Source organism: Ranitomeya imitator, chromosome 4 (assembly GCF_032444005.1).
Source record: "Ranitomeya imitator isolate aRanImi1 chromosome 4, aRanImi1.pri, whole genome shotgun sequence".
NCBI classification, from domain to species: Eukaryota; Metazoa; Chordata; class Amphibia; order Anura; family Dendrobatidae; genus Ranitomeya; species Ranitomeya imitator.
In genome coordinates, this window is record NC_091285.1 from 6,637,341 (window position 1) to 6,658,728 (window position 21,388).

General features: G+C 52.9%; 1 protein-coding gene across 4 annotated transcripts; it reads right to left on the minus strand.

Annotated features, from left to right (window-relative positions):
* Positions 1-945: 945 nt before the first annotated feature.
* KRAS (KRAS proto-oncogene, GTPase) lies at positions 946-20,752 on the minus strand. Of its 4 annotated transcripts, XR_011320621.1 has the most exons (7): positions 20,597-20,752; positions 12,221-12,342; positions 11,912-12,090; positions 11,096-11,255; positions 6,133-6,256; positions 4,390-5,719; positions 946-3,595 (listed from the first exon to the last, which is right to left on the minus strand). XR_011320621.1 is itself a non-coding variant. In XM_069762824.1 (6 exons), exons 2-5 carry the CDS (start codon positions 12,329-12,331, stop codon positions 6,137-6,139), a joined length of 570 nt encoding a protein of 189 aa, XP_069618925.1. In that variant the 5' UTR covers positions 12,332-12,342; positions 13,704-13,969; the 3' UTR covers positions 5,661-5,719; positions 6,133-6,136. The 4 variants fall into 4 exon arrangements, 2 of the variants coding, with proteins under 2 accessions (XP_069618926.1, XP_069618925.1); XR_011320622.1 differs by lacking the exon at positions 6,133-6,256; XM_069762824.1 differs by lacking the exons at positions 946-3,595; positions 20,597-20,752 and adding an exon at positions 13,704-13,969 and having other exon boundaries at positions 5,661-5,719.
* Between the last annotated feature and the right edge of the window lie 636 nt (positions 20,753-21,388).

The window sequence follows — 21,388 nt, forward strand, 5'->3', positions numbered from 1 at the left end:
CAGCTTGTTACACTGTATCGGCGGTGGACATCTCTCCTGTGTGCAGCTTGTTACACTGTATCGGCGGTGGACATCTCTCCTTTGTGCAGCTTGTTACACTGTATCGGCGGTGGACATCTCTCCTGTGTGCAGCTTGTTACACTGTATCGGCGGTGGACATCTCTCCTGTGTGCAGCTTGTTACACTGTATCGGCGGTGGACATCTCTCCTGTGTGCAGCTTGTTACACTGTATCGGCGGTGGACATCTCTCCTGTGTGCAGCTTGTTACACTGTATCGGAGGTGGACATCTCTCCTGTGTGCAGCTTGTTACACTGTATCGGCGGTGGACATCTCTCCTGTGTGCAGCTTGTTACACTGTATCGGCGGTGGACATCTCTCCTGTGTGCAGCTTGTTACACTGTATCGGCGGTGGACATCTCTCCTGTGTGCAGCTTGTTACACTGTATCGGCGGTGGACATCTCTCCTCTGTGCAGCTTGTTACACTGTATCGGCGGTGGACATCTCTCCTGTGTGCAGCTTGTTACACTGTATCGGCGGTGGACATCTCTCCTGTGTGCAGCTTGTTACACTGTATCGGCGGTGGACATCTCTCCTGTGTGCAGCTTGTTACACTGTATCGGCGGTGGACATCTCTCCTGTGTGCAGCTTGTTACACTGTATCGGCGGTGGACATCTCTCCTGTGTGCAGCTTGTTACACTGTATCGGCGGTGGACATCTCTCCTGTGTGCAGCTTGTTACACTGTATCGGCGGTGGACATCTCTCCTGTGTGCAGCTTGTTACACTGTATCGGCGGTGGACATCTCTCCTGTGTGCAGCTTGTTACACTGTATCGGCGGTGGACATCTCTCCTGTGTGCAGCTTGTTACACTGGATCAGTGGAGTGCATTGTACACTTTGCGGTGAAGGCCGGATGGGGCAGATCCATCACAATGGGGCAGAGTCACCATCACCAGAAATCATTTATTACTTTACAATAAATAGGAGCGTTACAGTTAATGACAAAATAAAACGACGACGTCCACGGAACAAACTCCTATAAAACCCTACAGTGGTCATTGTCCGGCTGTAGTCCCGACGCGCGGCCGCCACAACGTACGAAAACACACACAGATAATAAAAAGCACAAATGTACAAAATGTGCACGTTCTATACAAAAATAGTTCAATACATTCCAAGAAAACGGAGTTCGGGATCTGCAGAGGGGGATGAGACACGGCGAGGTATTATTCCCTACAACGTATCACCCGGCGGCTCCGTCCTCGCGTGCAGAATTTACCGTAATCTGTGGTGACAAACACATGGGCTATGGGTAGATTAGTGCCGCCATTAGTTGCTGCCGCCGACTCGTTAAGTTATTGGATTAACAGGCTAATAAAGAAAATGTGAAAAAAAAAATTAAAGTTTACTGTGCCTTTAACTCAAGTCCCTGCCTTCCAGAGACTCCACCAACTATATGATCGGTGATCGTCGCTCAGGTCTGTCACCTCCTTCCTTTCGCTTTATGATCTTTCTGTACCTGCTGTAATGTGATCAGCTCTAGATGCACTGGTGAGACTTCCTGTATAAAGAAGGGCTGCAGTGTAAAGCATGGAGGTGTGTAGGAGCTCAGCGCCCGCTGGCCGGAGGCTCCGCTGGCACAACGCTGGTGAGCCGCCATCATGAAGATTAGCTAGAGCTGGTGAGCTTGGCCCCGAGCTGGGCCGCATGTGCTGATGACTTTCCCTTTAAGAGGATGCGCTCAGTCGTACTTACAGTGAGGTAGATGCAGACCCCCGGCTACAGTTCAGGAGCCTGCGGAAGTCAGGACATGCTGGGAGTTGTAGTTTTGCACCCTGGATGTGACAGTGTATACAGGGCAGACAATCCCACAGCGAGTCGGCCCCCGGCAGAGCGCAGGACACGCAGCCCCCGCTGATATAACGAGAGGGGTCATCATCCCCGGCTCCAGCCTCCTCTACAGCGGATGGTGGGGAGGAAAGAGGCGCAACATCAGCAGCCGACCGTGGAAGACGTGATGGACCGGACTCCCCCAAAGAAAGAAATCTCAAGACACTCAGCGACCGATCTACCACTACAGCCGGAAATAACGAAACGCTGCCGCTGGTCACCCGACTGCACGGATGTGACCGATCTACCTCTACAGCCGGGCATAACAAAGCGTTGCCGCCGGTCACCCGACTGCACGGATGTGACCGATCTACCACAAACAGCCGGGCATAACGAAGCGCTGCCGCCGGTCACCCGACTGCACGGATGTGGCCGATCTACCACTACAGCCGGAAATAACGAAACGCTGCCGCTGGTCACCCGACTGCACGGATGTGACCGATCTACCTCTACAGCCGGGCATAACGAAGCGCTGCCGCCGGTCACCCGACTGCACGGATGTGACCGATCTACCTCTACAGCCGGGCATAACGAAGCGCTGCCGCCGGTCACCCGACTGCACGGATGTGACCGATCTACCACTACAGCCGGGCATAACGAAGCGCTGCCGCCGGTCACCCGACTGCACGGATGTGACCGATCTACCACTACAGCCGGGCATAACGAAGCGCTGCCGCCGGTCACCCGACTGCACGGATGTGACCGATCTACCACTACAGAAGGGCATAACGAAGCGCTGCCGCCGGTCACCCGACTGCACGGATGTGACCGATCTACCACTACAGCCGGGCATAACGAAGCGCTGCCGCCAGTCACCCGACTGCACGGATGTGACCGATCTACCTCTACAGCCGGGCATAACGAAGCGCTGCCGCCGGTCACCCGACTGCACGGATGTGACCGATCTACCGCTACAGCCGGGCATAACGAAGCGCTGCCGCCGGTCACCCGACTGCACGGATGTGACCGATCTACCGCTACAGCCGGGCATAACGAAGCGCTGCCGCCGGTCACCCGACTGCACGGATGTGACCGATCTACCGCTACAGCCGGGCATAACGAAGCGCTGCCGCCGGTCACCCGACTGCACGGATGTGACCGATCTACCGCTACAGCCGGGCATAACGAAGCGCTGCCGCCGGTCACCCGACTGCACGGATGTGACCGATCTACCACTACAGAAGGGCATAACGAAGCGCTGCCGCCGGTCACCCGACTGCACGGATGTGACCGATCTACCACTACAGCCGGGCATAACGAAGCGCTGCCGCCAGTCACCCGACTGCACGGATGTGACCGATCTACCTCTACAGCCGGGCATAACGAAGCGCTGCCGCCGGTCACCCGACTGCACGGATGTGACCGATCTACCGCTACAGCCGGGCATAACGAAGCGCTGCCGCCGGTCACCCGACTGCACGGATGTGACCGATCTACCACTACAGAAGGGCATAACGAAGCGCTGCCGCCGGTCACCCGACTGCACGGATGTGACCGATCTACCTCTACAGCCGGGCATAACGAAGCGCTGCCGCCGGTCACCCGACTGCACGGATGTGACCGATCTACCGCTACAGCCGGGCATAACGAAGCGCTGCCGCCGGTCACCCGACTGCACGGATGTGACCGATCTACCACTACAGAAGGGCATAACGAAGCGCTGCCGCCGGTCACCCGACTGCACGGATGTGACCGATCTACCGCTACAGCCGGGCATAACGAAGCGCTGCCGCCGGTCACCCGACTGCACGGATGTGACCGATCTACCACTACAGAAGGGCATAACGAAGCGCTGCCGCCGGTCACCCGACTGCACGGATGTGACCGATCTACCACAAACAGCCGGGCATAACGAAGCGTTGCCGCCGGTCACCCGACTGCACGGATGTGACCGATCTACCCCTACAGCCGGGCATAACGAAGCGCTGCCGCCGGTCACCCGACTGCACGGATGTGACCGATCTACCACTACAGAAGGGCATAACGAAGCGCTGCCGCCGGTCACCCGACTGCACGGATGTGACCGATCTACCTCTACAGCCGGGCATAACGAAGCGCTGCCGCCAGTCACCCGACTGCACGGATGTGACCGATCTACCACTACAGCCGGGCATAACGAAGCGCTGCCGCCGGTCACCCGACTGCACGGATGTGACCGATCTACCGCTACAGCCGGGCATAACGAAGCGCTGCCGCCGGTCACCCGACTGCACGGATGTGACCGATCTACCGCTACAGCCGGGCATAACGAAGCGCTGCCGCCGGTCACCCGACTGCACGGATGTGACCGATCTACCGCTACAGCCGGGCATAACGAAGCGCTGCCGCCAGTCACCCGACTGCACGGATGTGACCGATCTACCACTACAGCCGGGCATAACGAAGCGCTGCCGCCGGTCACCCGACTGCACGGATGTGGCCGATCTACCACTACAGCCGGAAATAACGAAACGCTGCCGCCAGTCACCCGACTGCACGGATGTGACCGATCTACCACAAACAGCCGGGCATAACGAAGCGCTGCCGCCAGTCACCCGACTGCATGGATATAAGATTATATCACAGACTCATCAAGATGCTCGGGATAATACATAATCAAGAGCGAAACTCTCTCCTACACCGCTGTATATGTGTAATTGTATTATGCTCCAGAGCTGCGCTCCCTATTCTCCTGGTGAAGTCGCCGTATACATAGTTTATTTTGTATTAAAACACCAGAGCTGCACTCATTCTTCTGTTGATGGAGTCTCTGTACATACATTACTGACCCTGCATTATACTCCAAAGCTGCGCTCACTATTCTGCTGGTGAAGTCGCCGTATACATACATTATTTATCCTGTATTAAACACCAGAGCTGCACTCATTCTTCTGTTGATGGGAGTCTCTGTGTACATATATTACTGATCCTGTATTATATTCCTGAGCTGCGCTCCCTATTCTGCTGGTGAAGTCGCTGTATAGATACATTATTTATCCTGTATTAAACACCAGAGCTGCGCTCATTCTTCTGTGGATGGAGTCTCTGTACATACATTACTGACCCTGCATTATACTCCAGAGCTGCGCTCACTATACTGGAGGTGAAGTCACCGTGTACATATATTACCGATTCTGTATTTTACTGCAGAGCTGCGCTCAGTCTTCTGCTGGTGAAGTCACTGTGAACAGAATAATGTATGTACACAGTGACACCAGCAGAACAGGGAGTGCAGCTCTGGAGCATGTAATAGGCTACCCGACCGCCAAACCAAAGCCGCCACGTTTGTAGGAGTGAAGTGTCGCCGTCCTGCATCAATCCCGAGGCTTCCATCATCGCCATTAGCACCGCGGTGTCACATTGTGGGTACAGGGAGGGGATGGGGGGGCACATTTAGTAAAGTTATAAAGGTCACCAATGCAGCTGTAGTGGTGGCGTGCAGGGAACTGATGGAGCACTACAAGTCCCAGACGTCTCGAGCAATGAGCCCCCAAGCAGAGAAGGCGTCTACATCAGGTGATATAAAGTCTCGGTTCAGTCCATCCCGGAGTGAAGGTGGAGGGCGAGCAGAGCGCCACCTGGTGCATGCACAGAGGTCTGCTGGTGCCCCCGCCGCCGGACACCACGGTGCTGGCACAGGGGGCAGCGCCAGACGCGGGGGGGCGACCAGATGCTAATAATTTAGTGTGTAATGTACAAGGTGGGCACGGAGGGGACGCGGCGGCCCCCGATCACAGGATCAGACACTTGGACTTGGACTTTTTCTTCTTCTTTTTGCCTTCTTTGCTCATCTTCTCCTTGTGCTTTCGGATTTCTCGTACTAACGTGTAGAAAGCATCGTCCACCCCCTGAAAAAAGGCAGAAAAAGGGGCGTCAGCAAAGGGCAAAAAGCAGAGACCCCCGAACCTGGTGTATGGCTGAAGACAGAGCAGACGGAAAGCAGCTCTTAAAGGGGCTGTGCCACGGCGGGTTGTCCAAAGCCCACCGTCCTATCACAAAAGTATCCAGTCATTAAAGGGATAGTCCAGGATTGGGAGAAACATGGCTGCCTGCTTCCAGGAACAGCGCCACCCCCCGTCCTGTCTGGTATTGCAGCTAAGAGTACAGAGCTGTAATACCACATACACCCTGAGGACAGGGGTGGCGCCACTACACGCAGAAGGCAGCCCCCGAAATCTACATGTGATGTTACCGGGTATCACAGGACCGGCCGCCGCAGCCCCCCAACAGCCTCCCCGCACCCCCAGATATACACACTTACCGGCTCACATTACAAGGCATTTTTTTATTTTCACGCAGCCGGGCGTCTTTTCTTCTTTGCTGATCTTTTTCAATCTGTATTGTCGGATTTCTCGCACCAAAGTATAAAAAGCATCCTCCACTCTCTGCATTGTAAAACACAACTCTTGTCACTCACATGGGGGGCACCGGTCCCTCCCTGGGGGGCGGCCGTACCGGACGGCACCCCGCTGCACTAGCACATAAAGGGCCACTCTTCTGAGGGGGTGCAAATACGATCCTGCGATCGGGGGGAGTCAGGCCGCGTCTGAGCGGCAGCGCCCTCTGTGGACAGTCTGTGTAACAAGCGCCGATCCAAAAGGGCGGCCGATCCAGTCCACAGCGTGTAAAAGCTTCATCACTGCAAAATGAAAACTTCTGCAACTTTCTCCGGTGTGTCAGTGCAGCCGCAGAGATTCATCTTGGCCCCTGTGGCCCCGGCTGTGTCTGACAACCAGGGCCCCGGACCGGCTATATAGTGCAGGAGCTTTAAATCCACAGCACTTGGTCATCCCCTGTTAACATTTCATTACATAAAGCAATGCGCTATCGTCCTCAGAAGGATCTCACACCCGCTAGGTTACTGCAAAGATGATGTACAGTGGCATGGAAAAAAGTATTTGCACCCTTGGTCAAAAGTAATGTTATTGTGAAAAGTAATGAAAGTTGAAAGTGAAATGATCTAAAAGGCCTACAGTTACAGATGACAAATTAAAAATGACAAAAATAAGAATGGGCCACTGCAAAAGTTTGTTAGTACTCAGCCGCACCTCCTTCTGCATGTATCACAGCTTTTAAACACTTTTTGTAGCCAGACAAGAATCTTTCTATTCTTGTTTGCGGGATTTTCCTCCGATCTTCCTTACAGAATTCCTCCAGTTTTGTGAGATTCCTGGCCGTTCTTGCTTCCTCTGCTATTCTGAGGTCTCACCACAAATTTTCAATGATGCTCAGATCAGGGGACTGTGAGGGCCATTGTAAAACCTTCATCTTGCGCCTTTTCAGGTCGTGTATTGTTGATTGTGACATGTGTTTCGGGTCATTTTCCATGTGTAGCAGCCATCCTCTTCCTCTTTTCACCTTCAGTTTTTTTACAGATGGTGTTATGTTTGTATCAAGAATTTGGTGAAATTTCATTGAATCCATTCTTCCCTCTACCCATAAAATGTTCCTCGTACCATTGGCTGCAGCACAGCCCTAAAGTTTCATTGATCCACCCCCATGCTTAATAGTTGACGTGATGTTCTTTCCTGAAATCCTGTGCCCTTTTTTCTCTCCACACATACCTCTGATCATTGTGGCCACAGGATTTTATCTATTTTACCCTCATCGCTCCACAGGACTTTTCCACAATGCATCAGACTTATTTTGATGTTCTCTTGCATACTTTTGACACTGAATTTTACAGTGAGGACGCAGGAGAGGTTTTTCTTCTAATGACTCTTCCATGAAGGCCAAATTTGTGCAGGTGACTCTGAACAGTAGGACAGTGTACCACAACTTCAGAATCTGATAAATCTTTATGGAGGTCTTTTGCAGTCAAGCAGGGATTCTGATTTGTCTCTCTATCAATTCTACGAGCAGCGCTCACTGAAATTTTGCTTGGTCTTCCAGACCTCATCTTAACCTTCACAGTTCCTCATAAGAAAACGTCATTATCTACATTTTGAACTGAGGAAAGGGCAACTTGTAAACGCTTTGTGGGTCTCCGCCATTCTCAGAGTGCTCGGCCGCAGCTTAAAAGACCCCATGGCTGATGCTTTTTGGCGCAAGGTTAGAGGAGGCTGGGTTTTTATAAAACCAGAGAAATTTGCATTACCTGGCCTTTGCTAACGATGATAGGGAACATGTCATAACCCTAACAGGCCAATTAAGGTCTGAACCCTTGGTCAAAGATATCAGAGTACACAAATCTCCAAGGCTGCCCATACTTTTGCATCAGTCGATTTTGTAATTTTTAAAATGTAAATATATGTGTGTGTATATATATATATATATATATAGATATATATATATATATTTTCCCTAAAATACAAAGATGTGATTTCATCTTTAACTTGCTTAACTGTTCACAATAGTTTTGACCAGTGGTGCCCAAATTTTGATGTGCCACCGTAGATGACAGATGACGTTGGAAGTTCCAGAAGTTTTCCTTGTGCAGTGATGAAGCTCCGATGCAGCAGTCACCCCTGTGCATGGCCGCTTGTGCCGGGAGGGTCCAGTGGTAATCACGAGGTTGCTGGTGATTCGATGCCTTGGGATCATTGAGAAGCAGAGTGTTTTATCAATGCAGAGAGAAGAGCAGAAGAAGAGACCAAACACCAAGAGCCGCGATCAGATCACCCCAGCACATTATGGGAGGTGCAGCCAAAGCAAATCATCAGTATAGAAGAGTGCAGAGCCCACGTTGTGTCACCTCCGAGGCTCCACAAGGGAAGAGGCCCCTGGATTAAGCCCCACATGTAGGTGCCCACCGGTGAGGGGCAGAGACCGGGCTGGGCACCCCGAATTATGATTACACAGTCATGCAATCAGTAGCCAGGATCACTGTATCCCCCGATTATTCCCACCAGTGGTCACAATGATGAAGAAACAGATCAGTTATGATCTTCGTAAAGGGGGAATCCACCTGAGCCGCTCCTGCCCCGGTTATGGCCGCTCAGCTGCTTGATAAGAGAGGTATCAAGGGGTCTGGCTGCCTGCTTACTTCAATAGCTGAGCCTCCTCCTGCGGCACGGCTGATGTGAAGAGAAGGAGGCTGGCTTAGCTAGTGAAGTCAGCCACCCGTCAGCAGGAGAGAAATGGTCTGTATGTAGATATTTTTCAAAGAGGGAGTGCAGACCCTCAGTAGTATGTGTGGAGCTCTTGCGTCCCCCTTTACATCTGACCCATGCGTCTACTTTCTGAGACCCCAACAGCTTCCCCAGGTGGGTGGTGGATTTCCCCTTTAAAACTGAGCCACAAACACACGGAGAATAGAATTGAATGAGAGAGAAGACGCCCCCGGAGCAGAAATCACAATACAGAAATGGAGGGCGGGTGCATCTGCACAGAAGTGGTCCGACCCCAACCCCCATTACATATTAGGAGACCATATCACACAGAGAAGCCAAAGTGATCTGTCAGGGTCACAGCAAAAAGGAGATTTCAGCTCTGATCAAACCTGAATGTTAAAGAACCTGATAGTAAGTGAGCAAGGCCCCAATACTGCATGGACATGGCAGGTCTCTGCTCCGGATAAGAGGCTGGACTGAAGACCACCCCCCTCCTGCATAGTGCCAATCCAGAGCAAGCAGAGATGTTGAAACACAAGCCGTTACATAAGGCTGGACTATATAGGGGAGACCTGTAAACCCCCCATATACTCAGTTTCTGATGGTGCCGTTGCAGTTCCCCGAACCCGTTCCCAGCTACGTTGGCCGGACCCCTTTAGCTCCTGTGGCAGGTACAATATCTGATCGTCCACCAGTAGCCTGCACAGGGTCAGTACGGGTAAGAGATCATCGCCCAGTGACTATCCTGCCTCGGCCAGCGGCCGCCCCTTGCGCGGTTATCAGTTCCCTCCAATCATTAATGAGGACGCCGGGTTATCAGTCACACATTAACAGAGATGTCAGGACACCGAGGAGACGTGCGAGGACAACAGCTGGGAAAGCTTCAGATTCTCTGGGGACAATCACAAGGAGAGCCACCTATTAGCCGGAGCAGAGACCCACCCTCATCTTTTGAAGACCCCACACTGCAATGAATGGATGTCTCCCCCACTATACATGGAGACTACGGGGGAACGTAGCAACAGGATCCCCCACAGTCTGCCAAATATAGGGAGACAACATCCAGTAATGGCCCCAGCAGAGCACGAGACCCTACCGCTAAGATGGCAGGTCAGAAGCCCCCAGCAGAGTACGAGACCCCCTATCGCTAAGATGGCAGGTCAGAAGCCCCCAGCAGAGTACGAGACCCCCTATCGCTAAGATGGCAGGTCAGAAGCCCCCAGCAGAGTACGAGACCCCCTACCGCTAAGATGGCAGGTCAGAACCCCCAGCAGAGCACGAGACCCCCTAACACTAAGATGGCAGGTCAGAACCCTCAGCAGAGCACGAGACCCTACCGCTAAGATGGCAGGTCAGAACCCCCAGCAGAGCACGAGACCCTACCGCTAAGATGGCAGGTCAGAACCCCCAGCAGAGCACGAGACCCTACCGCTAAGATGGCAGGTCAGAACCCCCAGCAGAGCACGAGACCCTACCGCTAAGATGGCAGGTCAGAACCCCCAGCAGAGCACGAGACCCTACCGCTAAGATGGCAGGTCAGAACCCTCAGCAGAGCACGAGACCCTACCGCTAAGATGGCAGGTCAGAACCCCCAGCAGAGCACGAGACCCTACCGCTAAGATGGCAGGTCAGAACCCCCAGCAGAGCACGAGACCCCCTAACACTAAGATGGCAGGTCAGAACCCTCAGCAGAGCATGAGACCCCCTACCGCTAAGATGGCAGGACAGAACCCCCAGCAGAGCATGAGACCCCCTACCGCTAAGATGGCAGGACAGAACCCCCAGCAGAGCTCTGTTCTCCGCAGAGACTGAAGACTGGTTTGATAAAACGTCTGTCGAATCAGTCTGCAGCTTGTTCCCCTCTGTAGGTCTGGTGGGGATCTCCGCACCTCCACTGATCAAACCACAAGCAGAGAAGGAAATAATGAGGAGCTAAAACGAGGTCCAATGGAAAGTACTTCCAATGCATCGTATAACTAATCCCACCCTCACTGATCAGGTTCCCACCGTTTTGTGTACACAGCTCCCACGCAGACTGATGTCTCCCAGGATCTACATCTACAGATGTGCTGAGGGTCAGATGCCTCGCACACATTGCGAGTGTCATTCGCCTTTATTAGGGTTCGCCCCACACCCTGTACCTGGAAGCCGCCCATCAGCGCCGCTTATTACCTGTCTGGTTTTCGCAGAGGTCTCAATAAAGGGAATGCCATAACTCCTCGCGAGGTCCTGAGCTTGTTTGGTGTCTACTGTCCTCGAAGGAAGGTCACATTTATTGCCGACTAAGACCATGGGGACGTCCTCTGAGTCCTTCACCCGCTTTATCTGCTCTCTGCAGGGAAAGAGAATACAGGTGATGGACAACATGTTTAGGATCCGCCACAGCAGGACAGACCCCCGCAAGGTCCAGGACCCGCCACAGCAGGACAGACCCCCGCAAGGTCCAGGACCCGCTGCCCATGACAGACCCGCTCAGGGTCCAGGACCCGCCGCCCACGACAGACCCGCTCAGGGTCCAGGACCCGCCGCCCACGACAGACCCGCTCAGGGTCCAGGACCCGCCGCCCACGACAGACCCCCGCAAGGTCCAGGACCCGCCGCCCATGACAGACCCGCAAAAGGGCCAGGGCCCGCCACCCACAACAGATACGCGCAGGGCCCATGGCCCGCCGCCCACAACAGACCCGCGCAGGGCCCAGGACCCGCCGCCCACAACAGACCCGCACAGGGCCCAGGACCCGCCGCCCACAACAGACCCAAGGGGCCAAGCCAGGACCAGCCACACAGGACAGACCCCAGCAGGGTCGAGGAGCCGCCACAGCAGGGTCCAGGAGCTGCCGCCCACGACAGACCCCCCTCCCCCACAGGGTCCAGGACCCGACACCCACTACAGACCCCCTGCAGGGTCCAGGACCATTCATACATATCTGCTTTCTGCAGACCACCGTGTTATAGGAGAGGCCTTCCCTCATGTTCTTCCATCCTTACCTATAATGGTGAATGTCCTCGAAGGATTTAGTGTTATTAATGGCGAAGACGCAGAGGAAGCCCTCCCCCGTCCTCATGTACTGGTCTCTCATGGCGCTGTACTCCTCTTGACCTGCAGTGTCCAGTATGTCCAGGAGACACGTCTCCCCATCGATGACTACCTGCTTCCGGTACGAGTCCTGCCGAGAGAACGACAAGACTAAGGATGAAGTCAACAACAAGAACCCGTCCTGCTGCCAGCAGAATAGAGAGTGCAGCTCTGGAGGAAAAGACAAGATACAGAGTCCTTCTATAGGCAGCGCCTCTCACCTCTATAGTGGGATCATACTCGTCAACAAAATGGTTCTGAATGAGTTGTATAGTCAGGGCGCTCTTCCCGACACCTCCAGCCCCGACCACCACCAGTTTATATTCTGTCATTTTTGATCAATCTGGGGAAAAAAAAAAAAAAGTTATTAATAATCCGTTATAAATTTAGGACTAGAAAACAGGAAGACGCGTTCTATTAATACAGCCCCGGCCCATGGTGCGGTGTACGGGGCCGTCACTGCCAACAGAGGTGGAAGTGTGGAGCGGCTGCAATTATGGTCTGTGAATCCAGAAAACGGACAACGTGCACCCGGCAATCAGCGGCGGCCGAGTACACAGGACAGCGGGGAGGGGCGAGAAGCCATCAATGGGCCCAGTGTGAGGCGACGGCTGCAGACGGTCCTATAGTGACCATAGAGACATAGTAACGGCCTAGGCTTGTTCGGGCCTCTGATCGAGAAAACAGTCCGTGCTAAGCTTAGTAAAAGTAGCCTTACAGCACAGCGCCACATTCTGCCGCTCTCCAGTACTGCAACTCCCTTCACATAACTGCATTAGGAGTGCAGCCACTGGATGCTGGAGGTGGTGTTTGACACCGGCCGTGATATCCTTACGTTATCAATATCGCAAGTCCTGGACAACCCCTTTAATAGCGCGTCATATCAACACAATAGTGCAACACTATCACCCCACGACGTTGCGTGCCTCCAAGCCGGACCCTACCAATAGCCCCAACCCAATTCACTAAATAACTAGTCATTCCAAATATCCTGGAGTCTGAGAGCGCGGCCGGGCCTAGGTCAGGAGGGAAGATGGTGGAGACGAGTGATCACCCTCGTTGTAGATTAACCCGAGCACCTGAGGCTTCTTATCCACCCGCAGCCGGTCCGTAGGGGACTCCAAAGTCTCTGCCGTGTGCACGTGATCCCAGACACAAAAGGTCACACGTGAGCGGTGGAGGCGCAGATTATAGGGCCATCACCAGGACAGGCAGGAGCCAAGGGGGGATAGCCATAATGCTGTACAAAAAGCAACTAATGCTCCTCATGCACGCTCCGCTTGCTGTCAGTAATTCCTGTGCCCCATGTCCAGGGATCCTAGCCATCCTGATCACTGGGGATGTTGCGTTATCGGCAATAATTAGCTGCGATGGTCATACAAGAAGCTAAAGACTGTATTCAGACAGAGCAGACAGGTTGTGCAGTTTTCAATCCTGATAGTAAGTGTACCAAATCTAACCCACACTCCAGAAAAAAATAAAAATCTGCAGGCAAAACTTTTCCCCAGGTACAGATTTGTTGGGGATCGGAGAAGGAAGCTTTGTATGTTCAAAACAAACCTTTTCTGAAAGCTTAACATGTCAGAAGTTGGAATTGGTTGGAGGCTCATATTTCAGGACGCCTACGAATAGTCCAGGTAGATGCTCTGGACCCTAAAATTAATATGGACCACCATCAAGTAAAACTTCTGACAAGTCACTCACCCGAGTGCTGCTCTTTTCCAGAAGACCGACCACTGCCGAGCGCATAATGTCAGAACCCTCGGATCAGAACTTATCACGTCACTTGGACACGTCGGAAACTTTCTGAAAGTGCAGTTACAAAGTCCACAGCTGAAGTGGAATGTGCAACGATCGGTTCCCGGAGTTCATGGTGACCGGATTCTGGAGGCTTTCTGGTTACTCCACCTGTCGGCGACATTTACTGAAGATTCTCCAGGGGGTAAACGTACCATGATGTATAGACCTGCGACTCCAGGCTCGACCAGGAAGAGCGGCAGACAGGTGCAGGCCGGGCGTGGTAACCTGTTCAGCAGGCTCTGGCACACACTGAAGACTATGCGGTTTATGTACACTGGCAACACGAGCCGCGGCCGAAGCCAGAAACCTCCATATACACACAGGGCAGTATACCCATGGCAGTGCCATAGCTGTGGCTGCAAGCAGAAGCCAGGGTCAGAGCTCCGCAGCGCACCGCCGAGCCCCGCAGCGCACCGCCGAGCCCCGCAGCGCACCGCCGAGCCCCGCAGCGCACCGCCGAGCCCCACGTACTACACAGCGGGCTTCCAATCTCACGTCTCTGCTGCAGTCCGTGAATGAGAACAAGGGTTTACATCCAGAAATCCTGTGCTGACACAGTACTTCCCACAGCTGAGGGGTTGTTACATTTGTACGCAGCCTAGATAATTCTCCGAGCTAAACAGGACTCTGAAATGACACTGTAACCAACCATCACATCTCTGCATCCTACAGATCACTAGTGCTATATGTTCATAACTGACCACGAGTGAACCGCTCACCTGCACAGACATATGATGCACACACCAAAGAGCTGGCCAGCAGCACATCTAGCCTCCCAGCCCCCTGTCTGGCAGAGTCAGATTTGCAGGATCAGTTCTTGGGGGTCCCGCAGAGTAGAAAAAAAGTCACAAGGAGGGACAGGTGTATGGACACCAGGTTCCTGCAATATTGGCTCCTTTAGAAAGCCGTCTCTCTTGTCTTAAGGTCCCCATTGAGGATGCATTCATGCTCGGCCGGACCCAATGTGTTTGGGGAGGCTAGTCTGAAAAGCTGATCAGAATAACCCCCGACCAGGTCTTACCTGCAGCGATTCTACTAACCAAACACCCGATACAGAAATTCTGCTAATACAACACGCAAGACAGTCAGTCTCTGAAGTTTACTGCCCAACAATCCAGCATTGGCTGGAGGAGGACAACCTCGGGTCTCGTCTATGCCAAGCATAAAGATATTACACGTCTACGAGTCCCTCTATACAAAGGCATCTAATAGTTCAGCATCTCTGATGGCTCTCTGGATTCCCGAGGATGCCGCCCCGTCTAAAAAGTCTTGTTCCCGCATAACAAAAGCTGCATTTTTCTTTCCAGTGCAAAAAATAATAATAAAGGCAGATTATCACTCTGTATTTTTGGGAGGACACTTGCAGGGAAAGTCCACCAGAGAAGTGGAGACGGACCACAGGTCAAATTGCACGGGTTTACTACGCGTTCACCCACTTGCCGCTACTATATTCCACCTGCATAAATACAAAGTGTTTCCGTCTCCAGTGGATCTAAATGTAGTCACACTTTCAGCATGTTACAGAAAAGCTCTTGGCACCGACATCGGACACATCCATAGGGTCCCGTTCACCCGATGGAGGGCATATGTTACTCAGCTTTATGGCAGAATATATACAGCCCAACAATGACATCGGTCAGCATCTGTCACTGTGTTCCCGCACGTCGGCATCTGTCGGAGGAACACGTCGGGGAATCCTCCTGACGCATACAGCGCCATATGCTCCAAACACACGAATGAACCATCATCCCCTCTTATCGAGGAATACTCAGATACTCCAGTTTATGATCCGGGAGGATCTGACCAACGCGTCCACATTGAGTCTGAGAATGACATATCAGCATGGTGTCCCCAGGTCATCCGCAGCACATCGGTGGCATTCACTGCGATGCTCGGCACAAGCCTGGAGGCCATGAGATCTCACCACTGGGACGTCCACTTTATAAGATCAGGCCAATAAGGCAACAGACTAGAGATTGCGCATTTTACATGGTTTTCTCTATGCCAACACATTGTCCCCTTTAATGATCCACAATATGAGGGAATAGATATGAAGCCAAAACCGCAGGAGACAGCACCATGCGCCATCAGTCCCCATCGGTATCAAGGTTTCGCCAACTTAATCTACCTCAACGACAGCAAATCCAAGTCGGAGGAAGCTCGTCAGATTACTACTAGTTACATAAGAAAAGTCTGTACTGTAGAGTCCCGACACAGATTTACCAATCACAAATGTTGCACTTTGAACACTGATGTGTAAACCAGTCCTTACGTAGGCCTTGAGGCACAGACTACCCATAGGCCCTGCTGTAGATCTTATGGCAGGAGATCTGGGGCCATCATGGATAGGACCTGGGACCTCACAACACAGACGTGATAAACGGTCCACAATTTTGGACATTACCGCTTGTCAAATCCCAGAAGGTGTGTAATATATGCACAGTTAGGATTCGGAACAGATTGCCAGTTCCAGTTGTCAGGACGCGATTGCAAGTAAAGAACCAACACAGAAGCGGATAAGAATGTAGTTGGTATTTGTCAGCAGTTACGCAAGTCGCAGTCATGTAAGCAGGGCGGAATAGGGAGTACATTACACATGGTTATACATATGGTTAGGGTATGTGCCCACGATCCGGAGCTGCTGGGGGTTTGAAATGCGTACTTCTGGGGCGTCAAAGCCGCAGCCGCTAGCTGTTACAGCATAGTGCAGTGTTCCCCAAGTCCGGTCCTCAAGAGCCACCAACAGGTCATGTTTTCAGTACTTCCTTAGTATTGCACAGGTGATAATTGCATCACCTGCACAGGCAATAATCCATCACCTGTGCAATACTAAGGAAATCCTGAAAACATGACCTGTTGGTGGCTCTTGAGGACCGGAGTTGGGGGAACACTGGCATAGTGGATGGGATTTCAAGAAATCCCTCATCGACAGAAGCCCACTGATAACCGACCGAGACTGACATGCGGCACTTCTTTCTAGACTGCAGCATGTCAATTTCATCCATAGAATGCATTGAATTCGCACGGTTCAGTGGCTTAATCCGGATTCACCTGCGCTCAATAGAGGGCAGCGCTTTGTATGCAGTGAACATACACTGTGTCCAAGGTGCTGCTAGTCCCGGACCGTGGGCCTCCGGCCTTAGGACTCAGCAAGCTGCACCACTTATCGAAAATCCACCAAAACAATCTCTAGGGCCACCTAATCGTCAGGTGCACGGAGTGCTATTATTCCAACGTTGTAGGATCACACACACGTCCAGTCCGGTCCCCCTTGGCAGTCTTAATTTTTGAAGCCAGCATTGTTGAAGCCTGTGACAACTTCATGGGGCCTAGTGAATGCCAGAGATTGTCACACACGCACCCTTCTGCTTACACCACTTCACAGCAATGTGAACCTGGCCTCCGTCGATGACCTGACCACTGCGGCCTCGGACTGGCATCGCTGGAAGACCGGACTTTTCTGCTGCTCCACCACAGATAATCCACAGCAAGGGCTGTGATCACAGGGATGGGGGGGTTCTTGTGGATTGTGTCCACCTCAGAGAAAGTCAAGAGACGGACACGCTGCAGGCGACATTCTGCAAGAAATCACCCACAAAGCGTGGAGGAGATCAGCGTCCCTCAGCCCATAAGAGACCATCGCAAACAAAAGATCCGCAGCGATGACGGGACATGCAGACGTCCTCCAGCATAACATGCACTCATGTACCTGGCCAGGACGGGGCTGGACTGCAGTCAATTAGTACTCAGGTCCAATAATTGTAATTTGTTTTGCAGCCTGCGGGTCACAACGTGGCCACAGTCATTCACATTGTGCTGCGGTCCATCGCGATCTCTGGCCACGTCGTGGAGTATCCCCTACATGTATGACGCGGTTAGTTCTTACCATACTACTCACAGTGGAGGGCCCGCAGTCACCTCACCCTCAGCGGGGGGCCCGCAGTCACCTCACCCTCAGCAGGGGGGGGGGCCATGCAGTCACCTTTCCTATGGCGGAGGGCCCGCAGTCACCTTACCCTCAGCGGGGGGCCCGCAGTCACCTTACCCTCAGCGGGGGGCCCGCAGTCACCTCACCCTCAGCGGGGGGCCCGCAGTCACCTCACCCTCAGCGGGGGGCCCGCAGTCACCTCACCCTCAGCAGGGGGGGGGGCCATGCAGTCACCTTTCCTATGGCGGAGGGCCCGCAGTCACCTTACCCTCAGCGGGGGGCCCGCAGTCACCTCACCCTCGGCAGGGGGGGGGAGGGGGCCGCAGTCACCGTGTCAGATTTTCTACCTGGATTTTTGGCTAGAGAACCCACAGCTGAATACAGATCAGACCCCAGAGATCGGGGATCATCATTTATCTCCCAGTCAGACCCCAGAGATCAGGGATCATCATTTATCTCCCAGTCTGACCCCAGAGATCGGGGATCATCATTTATCTCCCAGTCAGACCCCAGAGATCATCATTTATCTCCCAGTCAGACCCCAGAGATCGGGGATCATCATTCATCTCCCAGTCAGACCCCAGAGATCATCATTTATCTCCCAGTCAGACCCCAGAGATCGGGGATCATCATTTATCTCCCAGTCAGACCCCAGAGATCATCATTTATCTCCCAGTCAGACCCCAGAGATCATCATTTATCTCCCAGTCAGACCCCAGAGATCATCACTTATCTCCCAGTCAGACCCCAGAGATCGGGGATCATCATTTATCTCCCAGTCAGACCCCAGAGATCATCATTTATCTCCCAGACGCCAGAGATCGGGGATCATCATTTATCTCCCAGTCAGACCCCAGAGATCATCACTTATCTCCCAGTCAGACCCCAGAGATCGGGGATCATCATTTATCTCCCAGTCAGACCCCAGAGATCATCATTTATCTCCCAGTCAGACCCCAGAGATCATCACTTATCTCCCAGTCAGACCCCAGAGATCATCACTTATCTCCCAGTCAGACCCCAGAGATCGGGGATCATCATTCATCTCCCAGTCAGACCCCAGAGATCATCACTTATCTCCCAGTCAGACCCCAGAGATCGGGGATCATCATTCATCTCCCAGTCAGACCCCAGAGATCATCATTTATCTCCCAGTCAGACCCCAGAGATCGGGGATCATCATTTATCTCCCAGTCAGACCCCAGAGATCATCATTCATCTCCCAGTCAGACCCCAGAGATCATCATTTATCTCCCAGTCAGACCCCAGAGATCATCATTTATCTCCCAGTCAGACCCCAGAGATCATCACTTATCTCCCAGTCAGACCCCAGAGATCGGGGATCATCATTTATCTCCCAGTCAGACCCCAGAGATCATCATTTATCTCCCAGACGCCAGAGATCATCATTCATCTCCCAGTCAGACCCCAGAGATCATCATTTATCTCCCAGTCAGACCCCAGAGATCATCATTTATCTCCCAGTCAGACCCCAGAGATCATCACTTATCTCCCAGTCAGACCCCAGAGATCGGGGATCATCATTTATCTCCCAGTCAGACCCCAGAGATCATCATTTATCTCCCAGACGCCAGAGATCGGGGATCATCATTTATCTCCCAGTCAGACCCCAGAGATCAGAGATCATCATTTATCTCCCAGTCAGACCCCAGAGATCGGGGGATCATCATTCATCTCCCAGTCAGACGACAGAGATCGGGGATCATCATTTATCTCCCAGTCAGACCCCAGAGATCAGAGATCATCATTTATCTCCCAGTCAGACCCCAGAGATCGGGGATCATCATTTATCTCCCAGACGCCAGAGATCGGGGATCATCATTTATCTCCCAGTCAGACGCCAGAGATCATCATTTATCTCCCAGTCAGACGCCAGAGATCGGGGATCATCATTTATCTCCCAGTCAGACGCCAGAGATCGGGGATCATCATTTATCTCAGGATAATGACCGGCCGATCAGACAGAGGCCAGAGATCATCACTTATCTCCCAGTCAGACCCCAGAGATCATCACTTATCTCCCAGTCAGACCCCAGAGATCATCACTTATCTCCCAGTCAGACCCCAGAGATCATCATTTATCTCCCAGTCAGACCCCAGAGATCATCACTTATCTCCCAGTCAGACCCCAGAGATCGGGGGATCATCACTTACCTCCCAGTGAGACCCCAGAGATCGGGGGATCATCACTTATCTCCCAGTCAGACCCCAGAGATCATCACTTATCTCCCAGTCAGACCCAAGAGATCATCACTTATCTCCCAGTGAGACCCCAGAGATCGGGGGATCATCACTTACCTCCCAGTGAGACCCCAGAGATCGGGGGATCATCACTTATCTCCCAGTCAGACCCCAGAGATCATCACTTATCTCCCAGTCAGACCCCAGAGATCATCATTTATCTCCCAGTCAGACCCCAGAGATCATCACTTATCTCCCAGTCAGACCCCAGAGATCGGGGGATCATCACTTACCTCCCAGTGAGACCCCAGAGATCGGGGGATCATCACTTATCTCCCAGTCAGACCCCAGAGATCGGAGATCATCATTCATCTCCCAGTCAGACCCCAGAGATCGGGGATCATCATTTATCTCCCAGACCCCAGAGATCGGGGATCATCATTTATCTCCCAGACCCCAGAGATCGGGGATCATCATTTATCTCAGGATAATGATCGGCCGATCAGACAGAGGCCAGAGCCGCCCACCCTGCAGTCAGCGGCCCCTGCGCTCCGGCCTGCCCCGACCATACGAGGAGGGAGACTGCCGCAGAGCCCCTGCGCCCTCATCTGCGCCCACACACTGCAGCACGGCGCTCCCCGCACTGACCCGCCCTCCGCACACTCACCGCTCTCCAGCTACACGTCCATACTCCTCCCGCTGACAGAGCCGACTACTCCCGGCGAGCGCAGCCCCGGGCCGAGGTACAGCGAGGCCGCGTCCGGACGCCCAGTCACCAGGCCGCGCAGCCGGAGACTCCCAGGGGCTCTTTAAATACGATCTATAAATACTACAGCCGCTCCGCGTGACGTCACGGAGACATACCGCCAGCGATTGGTCAGAGGGAGGGGTCTCTCGGCGTGAAAACACGCCCTCTGTAGGGAAAACCACGCCTTCTAATGCGCCCCCTGCTGTTAGACATCTGCAATGACGGCAAAAAAGCGTGAGCGCGCGAAACAGGACTGTCAGAAAATGATGAATCACTGTGCAGGGAGCAGTGAGGTAAATAATGGGGGAAAGTGATGGTACAGTGGAGCAGTGAGGTAAATAATGGAGGAAAGAGATGGTACAGTGGAGCAGTGACGTAAATAATGGGGGATAGAGATGGTACAGTGGAGCAGTGAGGTAAATAATGGAGGAAAGAGATGGTACAGTGGAGCAGTGACGTAAATAATGGGGGATAGAGATGGTACAGTGGAGCAGTGACGTAAATAATGGGGGATAGAGATGGTACAGTGGAGCAGTGAGGTAAATAATGGGGGATAGAGATGGTACAGTGGAGCAGTGACGTAAATAATGGGGGATAGAGATGGTACAGTGGAGCAGTGAGGTAAATAATGGGGGATAGAGATGGTACAGTGGAGCAGTGACGTAAATAATGGAGGAAAGAGATGGTACAGTGGAGCAGTGAGGTAAATAA

What these genes read in the sequence shown, in the direction of transcription:
- KRAS (XM_069762824.1), bottom strand. Translation starts at nt 12,331, where the DNA reads ATGACAGAATATAAACTGGTGGTGGTCGGGGCTGGAGGTGTCGGGAAG. An exon ending in AGTATGATCCCACTATAGAG is followed by an intron (nt 12,091 to 12,220) that starts GTGAGAGGCGCT and finishes TTCTCTCGGCAG; the next exon opens with GACTCGTACCGGAAGCAGGT. An exon ending in GAGGACATTCACCATTATAG is followed by an intron (nt 11,256 to 11,911) that starts GTAAGGATGGAA and finishes CTTTCCCTGCAG; the next exon opens with AGAGCAGATAAAGCGGGTGA.